At 37.2% G+C, this 18,374-nt stretch overlaps 2 protein-coding genes across 3 annotated transcripts; both read left to right on the top strand.

Annotated features, from left to right (window-relative positions):
• Positions 1-804: 804 nt before the first annotated feature.
• LOC100255469 (putative fucosyltransferase-like protein) lies at positions 805-11,980 on the top strand. 2 transcript variants are annotated; one of them, XM_002285209.5, is made up of 7 exons: positions 805-1,653; positions 2,861-3,021; positions 3,893-4,134; positions 6,734-6,838; positions 7,395-7,551; positions 7,752-7,979; positions 11,413-11,980. In XM_002285209.5, the coding sequence occupies exons 1-7, from the start codon at positions 1,288-1,290 to the stop codon at positions 11,666-11,668; spliced, it is 1,515 nt and encodes a 504-aa protein (XP_002285245.1). In that variant the 5' UTR covers positions 805-1,287; the 3' UTR covers positions 11,669-11,980. The 2 variants fall into 2 exon arrangements, with proteins under 2 accessions (XP_002285245.1, XP_059591899.1); XM_059735916.1 differs by having other exon boundaries at positions 1,025-1,653; positions 2,861-3,025.
• Positions 11,981-13,030: 1,050 nt separating this feature from the next.
• Positions 13,031-16,382, top strand: LOC100253671 (ferredoxin--nitrite reductase, chloroplastic-like). Its single transcript, NM_001281265.1, is given in 7 exon segments — positions 13,031-13,430; positions 14,651-15,005; positions 15,265-15,361; positions 15,363-15,374; positions 15,376-15,390; positions 15,392-15,553; positions 15,639-16,382. Coding segments are annotated over 7 exon segments (1,785 nt in total).
• The last annotated feature ends 1,992 nt before the right edge of the window (positions 16,383-18,374 follow it).

Below are 18,374 nucleotides of genomic sequence, written 5' to 3'. Positions count from 1 at the left end.
AATGGTATTGCGAATAGCAATTGGAAAATGTTTTTAGGTTGTAATTATTTTAAATTGATTTAATAATATTAATTAATATAATGACATGAAAATAATGATATATATATTTTTTAGAAGAATTACAAGTAACAACATAATAAAAATAATGATAATATTAAAGAGTTATTAAAATTAATTTAATTGACATTTTTAGATACATTATTCTAAATTGTTTTTAATTTTTATTTTTACAGGAGGAAAATAAAATATTATTTTAATATGACATCATAACCACTTGATCATTACTTGAATGAAATTTTTTTTCTCAATTATCGAAGTTTTTACTTCTTAGTCCAAATGATTGTAGAAATTATCGTGCAGATATTATCTGTTTTAGATTCAAAGAGCCTTATGACTTTAAAAACAGGTATACATGATTAAAAAAGATTCAATATTTATATAATGTAAGAAACTTTTTTTCAAATAGTTTTTGTCGTGTTCCATCCTCATGGTCTTCATCGGATTGATGATCGACATTTGTAATGACTCGTACCTAACAATATAAATATTATATGCTCTGCATGTAAAGGGGCTCATACATGCATAACATTAGGAACTAACTTTTTTTCTATTGGATCACTTGTTGATATGATAAGAGGATCCACGATGTAGAATATCTCATATCTATTTCATTAAAGGTAAGTATTGTCTATTACCTTTATCTGAAATTCTCTAACTTAATTTATCAAAAAGTATTTATAATTTATTTTTAAAAGGTAAAAAGAAAGAGGGATGGAGAGCAATCAACTGCTTTTAGTTTTGGGATTTGGAACCGTCGAAAGGTCGAATTAGGGCATTTCTTAGGCATTATCACTCACACTCAAATTCGTTCTGTTAAAGCCAAAATTTAAATGGATAAAAATATTGAACGGCTGCGATAATCCCATCATACAAAAATCACCGGCCTCCATCTAAGACTTTTGGCCACTCATACCAAAACCATATACCAGAGGAATACGAATGGGGTAGAATATTCATATTCAACAAATAAACAAGAGACCCAGTGGAGTCTGAATGGAGAAAGTCTTCCCTGGAGGCCTCTCCATTTTTCTCTTCGAAGAAAATCGTGCTATCAGAGAATAAAACCCATTTTCTCTTCTCTCTTTTATTTCCTCGGATGTTCATGTCCGTCACCAACTCAATTAGATAGAAAATTGCTTATTTATTTATTTATAACTATTTTCTTGAGCGTTCTTGCTCATTCTATCTCAAATTCTCGGGAAAACGCAGAAAAGGGGAAGAAATTTCATGGCTTTGTTGCCCATTCAAAGGAATGTCACAAGAGCAGAGACGACTCAAGAGGGTTCATCGGTTTTGACACCGACCAAGAAGAAATGGTCCAATCTGATGCCTCTGTTCGTAGCCCTAGTTGTTGTTGCGGAGATCGCGTTCTTGGGTCGGCTTGACATAGCGAAGAACGTCGATGTAGTGAATTCGTGGACCGACTCGTTCTATTCAGCTCCGGCGTCGAAGGAATTGGCTGTGGGGGGTGATGATTTGGGATTGGATGGGTTGGAATCGGAGAGTTGTGAGGAGTGGTTGGAGAAAGAAGATGCAGTGGTATACTCTAGGGATTTTCGGAAGAACCCCATCTTGGTTTCCGGTGCTGAGCAGGTTTGTGATTGATACCCTGCCTGGTAGCTAAGAAAACTCAGGGATAGTAAGGAAAATGAAAATTTGAGTCTTTGTGTTTTATGTTGTTGTTTTGGGGATTTTTTTTTCCTCCATTTTTTTCCTTTGGAAATGAAGTGCTCATCTGTTAAACCCAGGTACCAAACAGTGCCTTATTTGTTCCAGGATTTTCTCTAATCTGGTTCTCTTTTCTAGTGTACTTTATGGGATATTCTCATAACTCCCTTTGTTGCTTTTTTGGGTTTGTCCTGTTACGTAGGTTTTGTTTTGTCAAATGGGGAAAATATTATGTTTCAAATTGGAAATTTGAATTAATGGTTCTAAAATCAGCAGTTGTTTGAAGTAGTGATCAATGACATAGGGCAGGGCAGTACAAATTTGAGATTTAATTGACATTTTATCTTATTGTGGCGAATTCCATCATTGGGAGTTTTGATTGATCAAATCTTACAGTAGTCTTAATGGATGGCAGAGAGATTATTGCTGGACCTACTCCTTTTAATCTGGCAATGTCAAAACTAGAAGTTTAATGGTGCATTTCCATCATCTTGCAAGTTTAGCGGTGCCTTTCATCATTTTGTCATACCATAATCTCTTCAGATTCAGATTTGAATTGTTATCTGAAAGATTGCAACATATTTTAAAATTTAGGCCTCTGATAGTTTACCCTTGGCTGGCTTGAATTTTCTTCCCTTAGAATGGACAAGAAGAAGTGGATGAGAATTGAAAAAACGGGGTGCCTGCCATATTGTTCCATTTATCAAAATAGAAGCTGTTTAACAGTGGTTGATATCAATTTTGATATTATTTGATTTTGGAATTATGCTAAGTGCAGCATGAAAAAGTAGATATGTGCTTCATTGTGCTCAGTTTGTAGATTCACATGCTTTGAAATATACTATAGAAATGACTGTGGACCTTTCTCCTTTTCTGGGTTTCTAACTCAACTTTCTGTTTGGTTATGATTCTCAATGCTTCTCTATAAAAATGATTCTTAATGTTTCTACATTTCTAATGCCTATTCTTAATGTTTCTTCAGAAACTTATTATTTTCCCAGTTGTGATGAGTTCTGCATGATCTTTTATTAGACTTAAGTGAGAAGTTTCGAAGCTGTAACTAAATGATTCTTTCTGGTTTGGTTAGTATCTTTCATATATTCTGAACTTTCTCATTTGCACTTGTATCCAGGAGTGGAAAACTTGTGCTGTGGGATGTAAGTTTGAATATAATTCCCATGGTAAGCTTGATGCTTCATTTGGTATACCTCAACCAGCTGGAACAGCTAGTGTCATTCGATCAATGGAATCAGCTCAGTACTATTCAGAGAACAAAATCGATCTGGCACGACGGTGGGTAAGCACAATCTGGAATGACCTCATGCATATTCAAACACCCACAACCGTCAAAGCAAAATTTTTCTATCAGTTTGAAGCTTGTCCTGGCTGTTAGATTGCTTTTTTCTTTTAAATCTGAAGCTTTGGTTGAAACAGTGGACAAGTTTGAGGCTGAACATATTCATTGTGGACGAACAGTACCTAAATCATGGGTGTAGATAACTTCATCTGGCACTTAAATCGTGTGAACATAATGAAGCCAATTGTGGTTTCTGTAAATTTTATGGATTGTTTGGAAGGAAAGAAACAGTAGGACTTTTGAAAATGTAGAGCATTCGATTCAGGGGTGTAAATCGGTTTTACTTTGTAATCTGTGGGCGTGGACCAGGAGGTTTTTTGTTTCTGGTCCCACTTTCGTTGTAGATTTTGTTGATTGGTTAGGCCATGGGTAAATGTTTTTTCCCTCTTTTTTGTATACCTCCTGTATACGTTGGGGTGCTTCCTTGAAGTGCCTCTTTTTATTAATATATCTCTCTTTATTCATAAAAAAAAAAAGGATTCTTTCCTGTTATTTTCAATGTTTTGTGTAGCTGAAGTTGTTCCCACAACCACCCCTGGCTTTTGGCCCTGCTTGAGTCTTATAGAATCTGGGGGTGGGGGTGAGCTTAACTTATACAAAGAATTCTTGTGGTGCTAATTTATCCCCAAAAAAATGATTTATCCATAAGTGATTGTCAGCATGTTAGCTGCATTCACTCTGACAACTTAGGTTATCATTTCTGATCCTTTTTCAATCATCATTCCTGCTGTTGGCTTTTGTTACTCTTGAAAAATCAATTTTCAGGCCAAAATGTCAGTAGAACTGATATTCTGATTGGTGTATTAGGAGGGGATATGATATTATAATGACAACCAGTCTCTCATCTGATGTTCCTGTTGGGTATTTTTCATGGGCTGAGTATGATATTATGGCACCAGTGCAACCAAAAACTGAAAGTGCCATTGCAGCTGCTTTCATTTCCAATTGTGGTGCTCGTAACTTCCGCTTACAAGCTCTTGAAGCACTTGAAAAAGCAAATGTCAAGATAGATTCCTACGGTGGTTGCCATCGGAACCGTGATGGAAGAGGTGAGCATGTCAAATATATTTTTCAATAGATAATATATTGTAATAAAAAAAGTAAAGAAACATGAGGTGCCAGATACTTATTTTTAGATTTATAGATTCTGAGATTTTAGTAGCTTTTGAAGATTGTATGTTTTTCGTTTATTAGTATTAATTCTTTTGATACGTATTGTATGTTTTTAGTTTATGTGCTGCTTGCTGGTCTTGTTTATGCAATCAAGTTCTTTGCCTTTCATCAAGTGAAGTTCTTGTGGTGATTCTGTTATTCTGAGCTTCTTAGGTGTTTGCTTTCAGCTGATCTTTGTAGCTTTGACCTTGCAGTGGGAAATTCTAGGTGTTTGCACCTGTTTTATTGATGATTCTGTAGAAATGTATAACTAAATATGGTTTCATACACGTGTTTTCTTTGATATGTAGAATAAGGTTTCATACAATTAGCACTGCTTTGAATATGATTGCTTTCTAGGGCCATGGAGCTCTAACTTTTGATTATGAGAGAATGTATCTCAAGAAGTTCAAGTTAGGAAAACTAGAATCACACATGTTCAAATGACTTATAGTTAGATGGTAACCTCACAAACTTGTTTGCAAGGAGTTAGAGATTATGCCTTCTCAACCTTCAGGGTGCGGTTGCTGTAGAGTTCCTATCAAGAATATTAAGGACCTTGAATGTAAAATTTCCCACTGCCTTGCCAGTATGACCTTGGTTATATCATTTTGGTCCTTTTTAGTCATCTAGATATTACTTGTTAGGCATGCCTAGCAGTATCCTAACCATGGCTTATAAAATGTGAGTAAGATACTGGATGAATTACAGATATATTTACTTTAGAACTTTTGAAATGTGCAGTGTAGAACATATAGTCAATGGATTATTTGTCAATACCAAATATTATGAATTATTCTGCTATCATTCCCATCATTCTCTCAAGGAATGCCTTCTCAATGAAATATCTTTATGCTGCCTTAGAATTGATGAGTTCACCTTCTTTTCCAGCGGGGGTCATTTGGAACCCTTGGGCAATGGGCTACATCTAAAATAAATTTCTTTGCATGGGAAGCTTGTTAGGAAAATGTTTTGACTCTTGAGCAGCTACAAAAAAGAAAGGGGATGGGTGTTGGTCAATAGATGTTGTTTATATAAAGTAGAAGAGGAGTTAATAGATCACATTCTTCTTCCTTGTCCCTCGGCAAGGGTTCTTTGGCAGTTGTTGTTTTCTTTGGTTAGTGTTCCTTGGGTTCTGTCAGGCACAACTAGAGAGACTCTGTTAGGGTAGCATGGGTTTTTCGTTTGTGAGAAGTGCAAGAAGGTTTGGACAGTTGCTTCTTTATGCATTTTGTGGACTATTTGGAATGGAGGAAATCAAAGCTTGTTTGAGAAGGAGGAGCAGTCTATCCAAATTCTGAAGAACACTTTCCTTATTAATTTTTTTTTGTGGGTAAAGATGCATATAGGTAATGACACTTTGTCTCTAATTGATTTTTTTTTATTGGTTAGGTTGTAGGTAAGAGAGAGCTGTTTTTTGGTTTTATTGTCTTGGTTGTTCCTTGTTTTTTTTTTTTTTTTTTTTTGGTTTTTTTTGGCGCCCTTTGTATACTTCCTGTGTACCTTGTTGTGCTCTTTCTTTGGCATGTGTTTATAATATCTCATCATTACTTAGAAAAAAGAAATCATTCTCTCATCATTAGTTTTTTTCTGTTAGATCATTCTCTAATTATTCTGAATTGTTTCTGATGTCATGTATACTGTCGAATATCCTCAATTGAATTTAATGGAGTAACTATTTGAATGAGTGGTTTATACTTCTAGATCAGTTTGGGCCATTAGTTAGGTCTTCACTTCATTTAGGGTGAAACTTACTTCCTTCAGTTCTTACCCTAACATCTATATTGTCAAATATCCTCCATTAGGTTTGATGGGGTTTACAGTTTATACTTCAGGGTGATAGAGTTTTGGGCCATAGTTTGTTCTTTCCTTCTTTTGGTGGAAATGCACCTTTGCATTAAAGAAAATGATAAGAGGATGAAATCTGACTTATTGGTACAAGCCCTTAAGGTCCCTAATTAAACTTTTTCCTGTTTACAAGAAAATTTCCTTCTACACAAGAAAAAACAGAAAAATGAATTCAGTGGAACAAGAATATACTGGGGTTTACTACATTAAAGGAAAAGATAAAATTTATGTGACCTTGTAGGATTTATCACTAAAAAGAGGCAAGTCTCCCTTGCGTGACAAAGGGAAAAGAAGCTAATTAACTATTCTAATGAATCATATGCCTATCAAAAAAACTGTTCAAATGAAATCATATGAAGGATCCAAAGCTTAACGATCATTCTAAATTAACTGGTTCATTCACATTATCATCATTCATTATTATAATTATTATCATTGATAAGCGTTAATACTGTGAATATATATGCTTTGTTTGGTGCAAGCTATCTTACGAGAATAACCTGTCTTGTAGTGAATAGTTTTTATATTTGATAATGATACCACGTGGTGCCACTTCTCTGATTTTCTTAATGTTTGACACTTTCTATCTTTAGCACTTCTTAGCTAAAATTTGTGTCCAATATTTATGGTTTTCCATTTATTTTGCAGTGGACAAAGTACAAGCACTGAAGCACTACAAATTTAGCCTGGCTTTTGAGAATTCCAATGAGGAGGATTATGTTACTGAAAAATTCTTCCAGTCTCTTGTTGCTGGTACAAAAACTTACTTCTTTTTAGCCTAATATCTTATTCTGGATGATCTGTAGATATGCCATCTGCAATTGCCCATTCTGTGAAATATTTTGTTGTCAAATCTTATTCTTGGTCATTTACTTCAAATTGGGGTAGAGTTGAACTGCATCTCTTCTCACCTCCTCATTTCTGTCTCATTCAGATAATTGTTAAATATTCAAACTTGGTCTTCTCCATTACAGCTAAGAGTCCAGAGATTAAGGGAAATATCATGAAAGGAGTGAAGAACCACTGGTTTGGGAAAATTTTAGGTCTTAAAAGATTCTATTATGAATTATGGTTGGGGAATCACAACCTTTGCTAGTGAAACAAACTTCTATTTCATGAATTTTCTATGATTATGTGGTTAAGTAGGGTGTTTCATAGATCATTCTGAAGTTGTTAGTAATATGATTGAGGTTTTTGCTATAGTAGGGGATAAAATTGGGATAGATCCTTGATGAGAAAACCATAACTTCAAAAAAATTTGAGGAAATTTTTGCATTGCTGACTGTGGAGGTCGAAATCGGAATTGTAGGAAGTGTACCTGTGGTTATTGGCGCTCCGAATATTCAAGACTTTGCCCCTTCTCCTGGTTCTATTTTACATATTAAGGAGCTTAAAGATGCTGAACCGGTTGCAAAGACCATGAAATATCTTGCAGAACACCCTGAGGAATACAACCAATCATTAAGGTAAAATTCAATCTCATCTTAGTGAAAATGACCATTTGAAAATTTTCAATTCAATTTTGGTTGTAGAATTTTTTTACCAAGAAACTTCCTTTGTAATTATTTAATTTTTTTGTTGGGTACATTTTATGAAGTTCTCTTTGTTTTCTGATTTGGTCCTCTCAATGGGTGTTCTGGGTGACAATTGGATGTTCATTGGTCAGGTGGAAGTATGAGGGCCCATCTGATTCTTTCAAGGCCCTTGTAGATATGGCAGCGGTCCATTCTTCTTGCCGTCTTTGCATTCACCTGGCAACAGCAATTAGAGAGAAAGAAGAAAATAGCCCAGGTTTCCAGAAACGCCCTTGCAAGTGCACTAGAGGCTCAGAAACGGTGTATCATTTATACATAAGAGAAAGAGGGAGGTTTGAAATGGAATCCATTTTCTTGAGGTAAACTCATTAGCATCCATGGCAAACTTTTTCCTTGTTCCTATTTTGTTAACCTAATGTCAACAAAATTGAAGAATTTTCTGGCACATGGTAAAAATGTTTTTAGTTTCTGCTGTTCTCATGGCATGATTATTGAAATTAAAATTATGAAGATATGCATTAGTTTAGCCCCCTCAACTGACATTGTTTTTAGATTTCTATGTATGTGTTCATAATTATATAGCATTTCCAACTTTTTGTTTTTGTCATGTCAAACACCTTTCCTTGTCTGAATTGGCATCTTTTCAGTAATGCAATGGTCTGGCTTCAATGATGTAGCATCTGTAATTGAAGTTGAAATGTAGGTCATGTTCATAATTGTTCTGCAGCTTGAGAATTGATTGGCACAAGTGACTCATTTTGGTTGGATGCCTCACATTATTAATAGACTTTGATATTTCTTTTTTTCTTTCTTGAAATTTTAGTGAACATTCAGTGGACTTAGCCATCTTTGGATAATAGAAATAAGATCCTGGTTTTGTGGTCAGGTACTGTCCTTTGCAGACTTGGTTGATGTATTGAGCTTGAATAAGGCATGTTGAGTTTTGTTTATTCATTTTTTATTTTTGTAAGTTGGGTGCTTTTTGTATATTTCCCAATACCTGGACCCCCTCGATGTTAGTAGCCTATTTTTGAAGGATGGTGGGTGGGGTGGGAGAGGTGTGAAAAGGTGTGATTCAACCTTTTTTTATTTTCATTTTTATTTTTTATTTTTTATTTTTCTCTAGATTAACAATCAATTTACATGCACTTGAGATTCAAGAGGATTTCTTCATTCTTGAGGGCCTGTTGGGGAGCCTAGGGAGAAGAAAATAAACAGAGAAAAGGGAATCACTCAAGCCTACTACTTTCGTCCCACTAAAAGGCTTCAAGTGGTGATCTATCCAATGAGCCACATCTGCAAGCTCTGGGAAGGGATCATCCTTATCAACCCATCTTACTACTAGGGATCAATTAAGGGCTTCCATTTCAGATAGGTAGTCACCCACTGCCCCTTGAACCCACACATACTCCCCTATCCTATCTGTTTCATTTGTCTCTTTGTAGACCCCACAAAATCTACCCTGTTAGACACCAATGGTACTGCCTCCCCTATCAAAGGATCTGGTTTGGAACTGACCGGCCTTGCTGCCGCTCTTGCTTTGCCTTAATCAAAGTCTCTCAAGTCTCTGATTTTTAGAGCTACTGCTTCCCAACGCAGAAGGTCAAGGCCCTTTGGAAGAATTCAAAGTATCTTCTTTCATCCTCTGACATAACAGAGACCAATAAATACCTTTCTGCTTTGTTTTGCTGCATCTCCACTTTGAACCTTCTGCCATTATCTAGCAGGTCACCATGAAAATAGTCTCTTCCCTTACCAATTTGCTGTGGAGGTCCAAGGATTCTAGAGGCCAAGGCGGACCCCTTTTGCTCATTTTTATTCATCTTGATCATCCTTTCCCTATTTCCACCAACCTCTGGTCAAATCTCCCTTTAGCATCCCCAAAGATGAACAGGAATGATTTCAATTTTTGAGTCCACTGACATGAGCTTGTAAGGAGGACCCATCCCATTTCCATTCATCATTGCACTTGGGATTTGGAACAGTCCCAACAACAGTATACTCATTACTTGATTTAAATCGACAATTTAGCCAACTCGCATGCGAAATATTAAAATCAGCACCCTCTTAACCAAATTAAAATCACATTCAGTTAAATCTCATACAATGCTTAAGCTATTCTCATCTCAAATAACTTCCACAACTAATGTGAAGATATAATCAGTAAAACTAAAAGAAATTGAAAGAAATGAGACAAATATCCCAAGACATGTAATGTATGTGGAAAATCTTCAAAGAGATAAAAAGCAATGAGTGTTAGGCTATAGAAACAATCCACTATGGAATTGAAATGGTACAAGAGAGATTTACCTAGCGCAAGCCGCTTAGTTCTCCCTTGGACCACTTGCCTAAACACTCTTTGCACTGCTCTTCACCAGGCTTTGCACTCTGTGCTTCATGGATTCTACCTTTGAATTACTTGAAAGCCTTGCCTCTATCTAACCTTGAAGTCTCTTCAAGGTAGATTAGATTTCCACTTGAACAGTAGCAAAACCAAGAGTTGGAGGGTTTGATTTAGAAAAACCGAGGACAATGAAGTTTCACTCAAATTGAGATTTTCCAAGCAAAATCATTTTCTTTCCCTTTCAAGAATTTCCCAATTTAGTGTTTTCCTCTCACAAAAGCATGGATGCTCTGCTAGATTCTTGGAAAAGAGAAGGGGAATGTATATACCTAGGGTTTCATCAAATATCGAATAGATTAGGTTGATCCAAAGACGTGAAAATTTTTGAGCATTGATTGATTGCTTATTAATGGAACAAATGGGTAGTGATCAAAATTACTTAACACTTGATTGCATTAAAGAAGGCAATTCATTGACCTGCCATTGATATGTGGAGATTGATTGGTCTATGGACCATGAGTTTGTAGTTTTCTCTAACAACTGGTTGCCTGTTAGTTTTGGGTGGATTGATCAGTCACCTTCAGAAAATTGAAGAATGCCTACATGTAGCCCATTCGATCAAATCCTCTATTCTAAACATGTGCTCAGATATAAATTTTTCTAACGGAAGTACCATCCAAACCACCCAAATCATACTTACCTTCACCAACCGCTCCAAAATACACTATGACAATGACTCCAATGAAGCTTTGAAGGGCAAGGGTTCTGGGAGAGGATCAGTACACCTGAGCTAGTAATGCAACAGGGTTTTGAACTGGAATTGCTTAGACAACATGACACTAACACTATTAACTGGAACACTTGCTTAAAGTTAGTTTATTAAGGGACTGGAGGCCACACTAGAACAAAACCATTCAACTTGGCAATGGGCTACTTTTATTGAAACTTTTCATAACATTCCATGCCTTTTGTTTTTCTTTCATTCACTATTACTATTATATTTGCGGAGTGGGTTCTGTATTGGTCTGGTTAGAATGGGCATTTACATGCATCCGGAGAATGGCAACATTAAGAACCACTTGAGGTCGAGTTTTACTGGAGGGCCAAAAGGGGTAGGTACCCTTGTCCCCAGGGGATCTAAAAGTAGATTGGATGTGGTGGACCATTTTCTCTAAAGATTAAAATGTAATGCTTTCTTTCCTGAATCTGTTGCAAGTAAAAAAAATCAGCATAGGATTTTAGCACACTTTACTCTCAAATTTCTGTTGCTGTTTCTGTTGATGACTCCTTTTTTCTCTTGCCATGACTCCATTCTGGAAGTATGGATTTTGTATGTGGGAATGCAATGTAAAACAATATTTGATTTTGTCTTTTGAGTGATATTCAAGTACTCCCTAGTTTTTTCTCTTTAGTTTTTAGGGATTCTCATTCTTTACTTTTGTGGCCAGGTCTGGGAATTTGACTCTGGAGGCCCTGCAATCTGCGATTCTCAAGAAGTTCAAGTCTCTGAATCATGTACCCATTTGGAAAGAAGAAAGACCAGAAAGCATAAGAGGAGATAACGAACTTAAAGTATACAGAATATATCCTGTTGGGTTGACACAGAGGCAAGCTTTGTATACATTCAAATTTGAAGGGGATGCTGATCTTAGAAGTCATGTTGAAAGCAACCCATGTGCGAAGTTTGAAGTCATATTTGTCTAGATTCCAGAAGCTGTTCTCTCAGTTAAAGCAAGATCCAATCTCAGCAATTACACTAAAAATTTTGCAGTTGAGCAGATTGCTTTCTCTTCTGGATCATCCTCATCCTGGTGTCCAATACTTGTTGCATGATTTATTAACCGAGGAATGAACTGTTTAGATTGTGAAGGAGAAAATGATTAAATTTTTTTATGACTGGCTGAGGATGCAGCCCATCCGGGATCCTTGAGGACTTTAAAAAACTTGAGAGCTCAAACTTACATCCTGAGACCAAAAAATACATGGAAATAATTTAAATTTGTGTCTTTTGTATCAGTGGTTAGTTTGAAGATGATCACATAATTTCTGTTCTCCTTTTGGGTGCATTTGATTCATTAGATGTCTCTTTGATGCAGCAACAGCAAATCAAACTAGTAGGAATCTTACTGGGCATGCTTTCTACCAGATGGGTAGAATGAAATAGAGATCCAATTCTTTCTTCTTAACATCAGACATATTGAACATGAAATAGGAGATTGAGAGAGAGAGAGAGAGAGAGATGGTGATGAAGAAGATGGCAAGAGACGAAGTAACACGTCTGTTTTATTTCTGTCCATCTTAGTTGGTGATGCTTTCCTTTTGAAGTCTGTGTTTTAATATACCCTCTAGTAGTTGAAGTAGGCCCATAGAAATGCCCCTTAAAACCCATTGGCTGAAGCTGCAGTGAAACCTCTGGCGCCAGATGTTCCTTGAGGGTGTGGTGGCGGCACGCTGTCTGTAGCTCCAGCCTCCACCCCGTTTTGTCTCTTCGCCACTTTGGGCAGCCACTGCCTGTCACTTCTATCCTATTTCACCTCCCCCAGAAGAGGACATTCTTTGGACTTTATGCACTTTTTGTTTCTTTTTCCAACGGGAAAGGGATTGAGTTCGATTCACAGGAGATTGTAGATTCAAGTTCCAATATATTAAAAAAAAAATTAAAAACTTGCATGTAAAAAATAATTTCAATAATTCAAACAATCAAAGAAAATAATTGAACGCAAAAGGATTTCTTTTTAGAAAAAATAAAAATAAATTAGACGATAAAAGAAAGGGCCCTAAAATTGAGCGACGCGCGAAAGTCATACCCACGCGCAAGTTGAGGGACGTGCGAAAGTCGTCCCAGGATGGCACATGGGACGCCGCGAAAACGGAAGTTAAAAAGAGGCATTTTAGTAAAATCAGAAAAAAAAAAAAAACAAAAAACGGTAGTCTCTTGATAATAGTCCTACAGGCAAAACGACCTTTAGCCTCAGCCAAGAGTCTCTTCTTGCTCTCTCCTCCATCTACAAAAATGGACTCCTACCCCCATCCACCGCTACAATCACCCTCCTTCACATCGTCGCCATGGCTTCTATCTCTGTTCCTTTCCTCTCTCAGGCACCCACCCACCTTTCAAACTCCACTTCTCTCCGTCTCAAAACCAGGATCTCTGCCACCCCGACTCCGACTCCAACTCCAACCACGGTTGCACCGTCGTCCACGGCGGCGGTGGACGCCTCCAGGATGGAGCCCAGGGTGGAGGAGAGAGGGGGTTACTGGGTTTTGAAGGAGAAGTTCAGGGAAGGTATAAATCCACAGGAGAAGGTGAAGATTGAGAAGGATCCTATGAAGCTCTTCATAGAAGATGGGTTCAATGAGCTGGCCAGCATGTCTTTTGAAGAAATTGAAAAGTCTAAGCATACTAAGGATGATATTGATGTGAGGCTCAAGTGGCTTGGACTGTTTCATAGGAGGAAGCATCAATGTAAGTTAATCTTCAACTCATTCTTCTTTGTTCTTTGTTGAATGCTCTTTCAGTTTTGGCTTTGATTTTGTTGAAAATGTGGCAACAAGTTTTTTAGATTTTGCTTCTGTAATCTGTTTGGTTTCTAAGAAAATGCAGGGGAACAAAAGGACATTTAAAATTTGGTATTGTTGATTTGTTGCCTTTCAGTACTCTTTATTTATTTTTTATCTGCCCTCTGCTTGGATGCTGAGAAAAAATAAGAAATGAAAGGAACTCACCAAACGAAAGTAGCTCTATTAGGTTCGGCTGATTGGATATTTTTTTCTTTGATCCTTAATGTCGATTTAAAAATCAAATTCAGCCAAAAAAATAAAAAATAAATTATAGTTTGGTGATGGATTGATGATTTTATCAGTAGGTAAAAAATTTCGCTAAATTTCATAATCTTTTATTGCTTTTGGTTTTCCATGTTTCTTCAAGCAAATACTTTGCTAAGAATGTTTGTATTACTTAGGCTATGTTTAGCTTCTGAAAGTTTGAGGAAAGAAAATGAAGAGGAAAATTTATAAAAAAAAATGTTCTTGTGTGAAAATGGGCATTCCCCAAATTTTTCTCACCTTTATTTAAGAAAAATGGAAAGAAAATCTTTTAGCATTTTCATTCCTTACCTTTTTCTATGCCATCCAAACATTGGAAAATCATTGTTCTTATCATTTTTTTCCTCTTTCCAGACCACCTTCTAGGTACTAGGGAGATGTTGTGATGAATAGTAGAGCTGGGCTCTCATAGAATTTTCTCTGATGTTCTGTTTGGCTTCTGTGAAAATGCTGGAAGAGACTTGGACAATTTAAGTTCAAATATCTGTCTTTGTTGAATATTTTTTTCCCCGAAAGAAAGCATTTGCCTCAACTAAGTCGGTTACTAGCATTCCCTCTCTTGAAGGGAGATTTGTTTTCAGACACCAAAACCAAGATGTCTCTATACATCAAAATTGAAATTTCTCTTATTTCATGGCAACCAACTGGGGACTATGAATGGAAAGAAAAGAAAACATGCAATTTTAACCCCATCCCCTTATGAAATTCAAAGTTCTCATTTCTTCCTTATGTTTCTCTCTGAAACAAACAGAGCATAACTATTATAATCAACCATTTGCATTCCCATCATCCAGTAAGAAAAGCCTCCACAGACCCCTCATTTGTTCTATGCTGAAATTTTCTTTGAATGGTGTTGATTAGATGGTAGATTTATGATGAGATTGAAGCTGCCAAATGGGGTGACATCAAGTGCACAAACTCGTTACCTGGCCAGTGCAATAAGGCAATACGGGAAGGAGGGATGTGCCGATGTGACTACGCGGCAAAACTGGCAAATTCGAGGTGTGGTACTGCCTGATGTGCCTGAAATACTAAAGGGTCTTTCAGAGGTTGGTTTGACGAGCCTGCAGAGTGGCATGGACAATGTGAGGAATCCTGTTGGAAATCCTCTTGCAGGCATTGACCCTCATGAGATTGTTGATACACGACCTTACACCAACTTGTTATCCCAATTCATTACTGCCAATGCTCGTGGGAATACAGCCTTCACTAACTTGTAAGTTCCTTTCGGCTTCTTTCTTGAGGAAACACATTAGTTTGTGGTTTATATGATTCTCATTGGAAGCCTGCATATTAGGAATTTATTCAAGTGGTTGCAAACTAGGTTGGATTGAGAGGATGAAGAACAGTGAATGAACAATATATATATATATATATATATATATATATATATATATATATATATATATATATATATATATATATATATGAAATAATAGTTCTTGAATGCCTAACGTATAATTTTGTCTGAACAGGCCGAGGAAGTGGAATGTGTGTGTTGTAGGCTCCCATGATCTCTATGAGCATCCCCACATCAATGATCTGGCGTACATGCCTGCCACAAAGAAAGGAAGATTTGGATTCAATCTGCTAGTAGGCGGGTTCTTTAGTCCCAAACGTTGTGCTGATGCTATTCCTCTCGATGCCTGGATCCCTGCCGACGATGTCCTCCCAGTTTGTCAAGCAGTACTAGAGGCTTACAGGGATCTTGGTACCAGAGGAAACCGCCAAAAGACAAGAATGATGTGGTTAATTGATGAGCTGGTGAGTAGAGGTTTTAATTCATCAGACGCCACACCAACTATGACATTTGGGAGCAAATCTAATTAATTTTTTCTACTGAATGCAGGGCATAGAGCAGTTCCGGGCAGAGGTGGTGAAAAGAATGCCCCAACAAGAGCTGGAAAGATCATCTTCTGAAGACCTGGTTCAGAAGCAATGGGAGAGGAGAGATTACCTTGGTGTCCATCCCCAGAAACAGGAAGGCTTTAGCTTTGTGGGTATTCACATTCCAGTGGGTCGAGTCCAGGCAGATGACATGGACGAGCTAGCTCGATTGGCAGACGAATATGGCTCAGGCGAGCTCCGGCTCACTGTAGAGCAGAACATCATAATTCCCAATGTGGAGAACTCAAGACTTGAAGCCTTGCTCAAAGAGCCTCTCTTGAGAGACAGATTCTCTCCGGAGCCTCCTATTCTCATGAAAGGCTTGGTGGCCTGCACCGGCAATCAGTTTTGTGGACAGGCCATTATCGAGACCAAGGCCAGAGCATTGAAGGTGACGGAGGATGTGGGGCGGCTGGTTTCAGTGACCCAGCCAGTGAGGATGCACTGGACCGGCTGCCCAAACTCCTGCGGCCAGGTGCAAGTGGCGGATATCGGATTCATGGGGTGCATGACAAGGGACGAGAATGGGAACGTTTGTGAAGGGGCAGATGTATTCTTAGGAGGTAGAATTGGGAGCGACTGTCATTTGGGAGAGGTTTATAAGAAGCGTGTTCCTTGCAAAGACTTAGTGCCCTTGGTTGCTGAAATTTTGGTAAATCACTTTGGAGGAGTCCCCAGGGAGAGGGAAGAAGAAGCTGAAGACTGATGAGTGAAAGGAATCGCTTGGAGAAGACAAATAAAGAACTGAAAGGGGGCCTTAGTGGATTAACTTCGAAGGATTTTGAATTCTTCAACCCAGTTTCTGACCTGTTTGGTTTTTCATAGGTATAATACAACCCCAAAGAACAAAAAAAAAAGGGAAAGTGGGGAAGCCCTGTTTGTGCTGATGTATCAAAATAAGAGGAGGAATTACCAATGTACCATCAATGCTGAACATTGTGTTTTTATGGCATTTTAAATCTTTGTAATGGAGATTTTGCTCATTCTAAAAGTAATCTATTTTTATTTATGAGATTGAAATTAAAATCATAGTGGCAGCATAGAATGAGATTGAAATTTTTATTCCTATTCGAGGTTAATATGTGTTTTAACGACCTGTATCCAATTGTGTGGATATTGTTCACTTTGGGTTTAAAGGAGCCCTCACAACTTTAAAGTGCATTTACAATGTTAATAGGAGTTCAATAAGCCCATATTTATATGATACCAGAAACTTTTACCGACAAAATTTACAAAATTGGGTGCGGGTTACATGTGCAGCCAATCAAATGCCGGAATAAACTAGTAATGAATTTCCATTCATGTGAAGCAGACACACCCTTAGAGCAGAAGAGTCTTCAGATCATGTTCATGGCAGAGAGGGAAGTAGTTCAAAGCTCCTGCAGCCCAAGCGTTTGTCTTTGGGCTGACTTCAGTCCATACACAAAATGCAGGTCCACAGTCCACTTCCAAGCTTCCAGATGTCAAGCCCATGACCCAGCTTCACTCAACCCAAAGCCCATTTACTTGACTTGGAGTTTGAGACTACCCTTCGCGCTTCTCTTCGTAACAAAAATGAGGTTAATGAGTCTCTGGGCTTGCCCAAGTGCCTAATGTCACAGCTGGAAAGGCTGAGTTAGAAACATCAAGCGAGTTGAGTGTCGCACGTGAGATTAGACATCATAAAAGTATAACCGACTAATTATTAAGAATTAAGTATACAATCTATCAATAATTACTTCACCAAATCTCACATATGCAACTTACAATATTACCATATTCCTTAATTGACTCTTTAATATTTTAAGAGAATTCCCTCACAAGCCCAAAAAATAAATCAAATAATTTTAAAAGTTTATATATACAAGTGAAACCCTAAATGGACTTGGACTAGATTCCAAAATCTTAAGTTTCCAATGGCTTTAAAACGCGTCTATAGTGTTACGAGATGTAGGATGTCCCAAACATACCTACATGTAGATACAATGTTCTCGTTGTGTCCCATGGGATTGGACCCAAAGGGGATCTCACGGCTTTAAAACGTGTCTATAAGGTTACGAGGAGTTCATACTTATATAGCGCTAGAAACTTTCCTCCTTATCTGATGTGGGATGTCACAGAATCTACTAAAAATAATATACAAAATTTAGAAATTTTGTAAACTATGGAATTAGGCCGATCAAACCTAGAACCTTTGTGAGTTATTAAGTGTGGTCAAACACCTCTTATCAATGCTTGATTGCTTTAGGTGTTTGAGCGGCTAATATAAGCGCTTAATCATAAAAGTAATTTTAATTTTTTTTTAATTTAAACACTCAATTTTAATTCCTTATCATAACTATTTATACTATCTTGATTGATTATGCAACAACCTTAAGCCTAAAAATCGAGTTCTTAAATGAAATTTGTTTTTAAAAATAAAATAAGATTGTTTTAAAGAATTATTCTAAAATAAATTATTTTTAAAAAAATGTTGCCAAAGCTACAAGGTGATGAGTGGGAACTGCCCAACAGCAATGCGGCGACATGGACAATGGTGCTTGGGGGGTTCCATTTTCAACCCAAAAATTCAGCAACTTGCATGAGTAGTTAAATCAGGAGCTAACAAAATAGTCGTCCCAGATAAATGAGATCGTGACATGACTCCAAAAAATCAAGCAAATGCCTGCAACCGGATATTAATTTGTACATACACACCATGGCCCTCTTTACATGGAAA

The sequence above is a fragment of the Vitis vinifera genome, chromosome 3 (assembly GCF_030704535.1).
Source record: "Vitis vinifera cultivar Pinot Noir 40024 chromosome 3, ASM3070453v1".
NCBI lineage: Eukaryota > Viridiplantae > Streptophyta > Magnoliopsida > Vitales > Vitaceae > Vitis > Vitis vinifera.
The sequence above is the reverse complement of the archived record's forward strand: the minus strand, read 5'-3'. Positions and strand labels throughout refer to the sequence as shown.

Bases quoted from the DNA above. Each gene is read 5' to 3' on its own strand.
- LOC100255469 (XM_002285209.5), top strand. From the start codon at position 1,288: ATGGCTTTGTTGCCCATTCAAAGGAATGTCACAAGAGCAGAGACGACT. The intron at 3,022-3,892 runs GTGGGTAAGCAC...TTGGTGTATTAG, and splicing joins AAAATCGATCTGGCACGACG to GAGGGGATATGATATTATAA. The intron at 7,980-11,412 runs GTAAACTCATTA...TTTTGTGGCCAG, and splicing joins ATGGAATCCATTTTCTTGAG to GTCTGGGAATTTGACTCTGG.